This window comes from Hoplias malabaricus, chromosome 5 (assembly GCF_029633855.1).
Source record: "Hoplias malabaricus isolate fHopMal1 chromosome 5, fHopMal1.hap1, whole genome shotgun sequence".
In the NCBI taxonomy this organism is placed as follows: domain Eukaryota; kingdom Metazoa; phylum Chordata; class Actinopteri; order Characiformes; family Erythrinidae; genus Hoplias; species Hoplias malabaricus.
This window is the reverse complement of record NC_089804.1, coordinates 41,591,046-41,594,400: the sequence shown is the minus strand read 5'-3', so window position 1 is coordinate 41,594,400 and position 3,355 is coordinate 41,591,046. Positions and strand designations below refer to the sequence as shown.

Here is a 3,355-nt window from a genome sequence, read left to right as displayed (position 1 = left end):
CTCTATGCCAGCATTCCATAGCTATCTGGATCCATAATGCTTCACTGTTTTTGCTTAAAATATTGTAAGTTGTCTTAGAAAGGCCTAACATTTCAGGACTTCAAGACTGTTTAAGGGCAGGGGCGAAAAAATAAAAAGCACCTAGTTTTCATCCTAGATTTATGTAAATTTAACTATACATCGTTAGGAAATTTGAATAGATATTGCATTGCAAATTTTCATGGCACCATTTTTTTTTTGCTCTAGATGTCACATCATCTTAATTTATCGCGGGGGGACTCCGTTATTTATTTGCCATATGAAGGGCAGCCGATTGGGCAACTTGTCTCTTTTTTTGCCACTCTATAGGGCACCATAGCGACATTTTTTCAATCATGGAGGCACAAAGTGGGGCCCTGCACACCCCCACAGAGTCTGCTAGTGGATACCATGCATTTTAATTTTGTTTAGAAAAACAAATCCATTATATTAAAAATAATCTGTTCTTATGAATACATGTGAATCTGGAGGACTTAATTTTACTACTCTTTAGAATACATTTAAAGTAAAGTGGATTAAGCAATATTTAATCTATTTCACATCTACTTTGTGCTTATAAAATTCAGAAAATCCTTCTAAAATGATTACATTTCCATCAGCAGTTATCTATCTATCTAGCTATCTATCTATCTATCTATCTATCTCGTATATTTATGACCCTCCCCCCACTGCCACAGGACTCCCAGCCGCTCAGTGGTCCACAGTGACCGCAGACTCTCGGAAGGAACGCCCTAAGCATGCAATTCTCAAAGAGTTTTACGCAGAAACGTCCCATTGCCAGGGTTCTAAGAGCCCCGGAACGTTGTGTTATGCAGGAAACCACGCATTCACACGGTGAGCAAGCAAAAGCTGAATTTTATCGATGTTTTACGCGATTTTCAGGGGTGCTGAACATCTCCTGCAACTGTAAGTGACATTAAATATTAAGTTTGAAGTTAAAGTACATGTTTACAAGTGATTTAAAACGCCGGGATTTGAAGAGAGGTGCGTTCCACGTGTAACAAGTCTGGACGGAGCCAGGTGTGTTCGGTTTGTTTTTTCCAATGTTTTATTCTGAAAAAGGATTGAGTAGACGGCTGGAATTCGGTGTGGCTTTTGTTGAATTTGTTGTGAAAAACGTGAGTTGGTGTTGTGGACTGTGTGACAAGACGTTTGTGCAGTCAACTAATACACTGTGTGTGTACGTTAGCAGCTATCGGCTTCTGGAGTTCTCAAGCCCCGAAGAGCAGAGGAGCGCGCGCCATGTCAGGTTGGTAACGGTCATTTTGTTTGAAGTTTGTATTTTGTTTCTTTAGCCATCCCAAGTGAACAAAGTCATCAATACTTTTTATTGCATTAGGCTTAGTTTTCTAATGTTTGCTGCAGCTAGCCAACGTGTCAATATGACGAATAGCAAGTGTTCTAGTTTGCCTTTAACCCACATTATGTAATGTCCGAGCAAACAGCCAGGTCGATAAATTTGAAATTTGAATAATTCCTCACAGTCTACTTAAGAGGTTGAGACGTAAAAGTTTTCTATCAATGTTTCTCAATATGACAACTTTAGAATGTGATCATATACTTTGATATATGAATCACGCTATATTATAGGGTAAGTGTACTTTTTAAGGCCACCAAAATCAGGTTTTCAGGTATGTTTAATAGATATTCTTCTGATTTCTATTTGATATCTGTGGGGAAAAGGCAAGGTCTTTTGAAAATGTATGCGTTTGTTTATGTACATTTTAGAATATTAAATGGTGATATTTTATGAAATATGTCAGAAGTATGGCATGGGCCTTATTGACAAAATAAAAACCTTTTATTGTTTCCAAATAAATAAAATCAATGACATACGTTTTTGGAAATTGACAAAAGAATCCTCTTCCTTTTGTTAATGCTTATTTGCTCTCTTTTTGTGCTGTTTTCCTGTATGTGATTTTAATGCTGTTTTCAACCTATGAAACAAATGGCTTGACAATAATCAACTGTGTAAATACATTTTCAGTGCATGTTTTTAATTCCACTTTATTATAAATCCCTCCTTACATGACTTTTCCCCAGAATTGTTCTTTTTATTACTTACTGACCCCTAAATTCTTGAGATCATTCATGTAAAGCCTAGTTTAATTCGATTTCCCTTCTACCCTGTTGGGACCACTGTTGGCCCACTGAGGGCAAAGTTGGAGGTCCACTAGTGCTTCGCACAGCATTTTCTGGGTGGACCACTGGTGTGAGTGAATGAATGTTTGCCCAGATATGGATTGACACTCTGTCCTGGGACTGGGAGAGTATGCTGAGCGTGTTTGGCTTGTCTTCGGTGTGTGTATGTGTGTTGAGTGGTGGTCTCCGCAGTGTGGAAAACTCTAATACAGTAGAATACAAAATACATGTTCAAATGTTTTAACTTTTTAAAATTTATTTATTATTTTAACATAATCCATTACGTTACTCAATGTGAGTAAAGTATTCTGAATACATTTTCTTACTGCTTATTCAAGAAGAATATTCTGTTTTAATCAGCACATTTTACACTTTACAAGTTTTAAAATGTTAGAATTACAGATTACATTACTCATGTTGTGTATTGGAATGCTTTAAAAACATTTTTTTTTAAGAATACATTTTGTATTCTGTGGTGGAATACCAACACTGCACTTAACCTAGAATGTAAAACCTGCCTAGCGACCAGACATATTTTGATGGGCTGTAATTGGGCCAATCATTTAAAAAAAAAAAAAAAAAAACAATTCTTTACTCCACAATTGTCCTGCCTGTAATCTTCCATTCAACCAGGCTTCTCTAAACCATTGGGCCATGACTGTCCAGATAGCTGGATGAGCAGAATTTGCTTTGTGAGACCAGGGAAATACCTTAAATATACACTGTGGTGTGTATAACTGATGAAAACATGTTTATTGTAAATTATACTCTGTCTCTTTTAGGATGTTTTTCAGCATGGGCAGCAATAATAATTTTGAATGGCAGGCCACAGCTTCTGAAACTGTATGAAACACATGTAGAAAGTTAATGTATTCCATTATGTCTTTAGATTATATAAGAATAATTTTATTAACTTTTTTTTTTTTTTTTTTTTTTTTTTTTGCTTGTACCCCAGATGGAGAAAAACAGGTGAACATGATTAATTGTTTCAGAGGGAGAAAGAGCAATATTTTGTAGTTGAATTCAAAGACAGAAGTGCCACTGTTGTGCCTAGCTGCTGGCTGGAAAATGACAGGTGTTCATTGCCACCCTCTATTACTTTACCCCAAACCTTTACTCCATTGCACATGGATGAGAGTATGCTGAGCGTGTTTGGCTTGTCTTCGGTGTGTGT

The 3,355-nt window shown here is 36.7% G+C and overlaps 1 protein-coding gene across 2 annotated transcripts in view; it reads left to right on the top strand.

The window, feature by feature from the left end:
- The first annotated feature begins 748 nt into the window (after positions 1-748).
- LOC136696301 (zinc finger protein with KRAB and SCAN domains 5-like) overlaps positions 749-3,355 on the top strand; it is an 11,210-nt gene continuing 8,603 nt past the window's right edge. Inside the window, exons 1-2 of one of the 2 annotated variants that reach the window (XM_066670564.1) lie at positions 749-873; positions 1,232-1,288. In XM_066670564.1, coding sequence (XP_066526661.1) covers positions 777-873; positions 1,232-1,288 — 154 coding nt within the window. In that variant the 5' untranslated portion in view covers positions 749-776. Of the gene's footprint in view, positions 874-1,228; positions 1,289-3,355 lie in introns of both variants that reach the window. The other variant, XM_066670563.1, reaches the window with a different exon arrangement.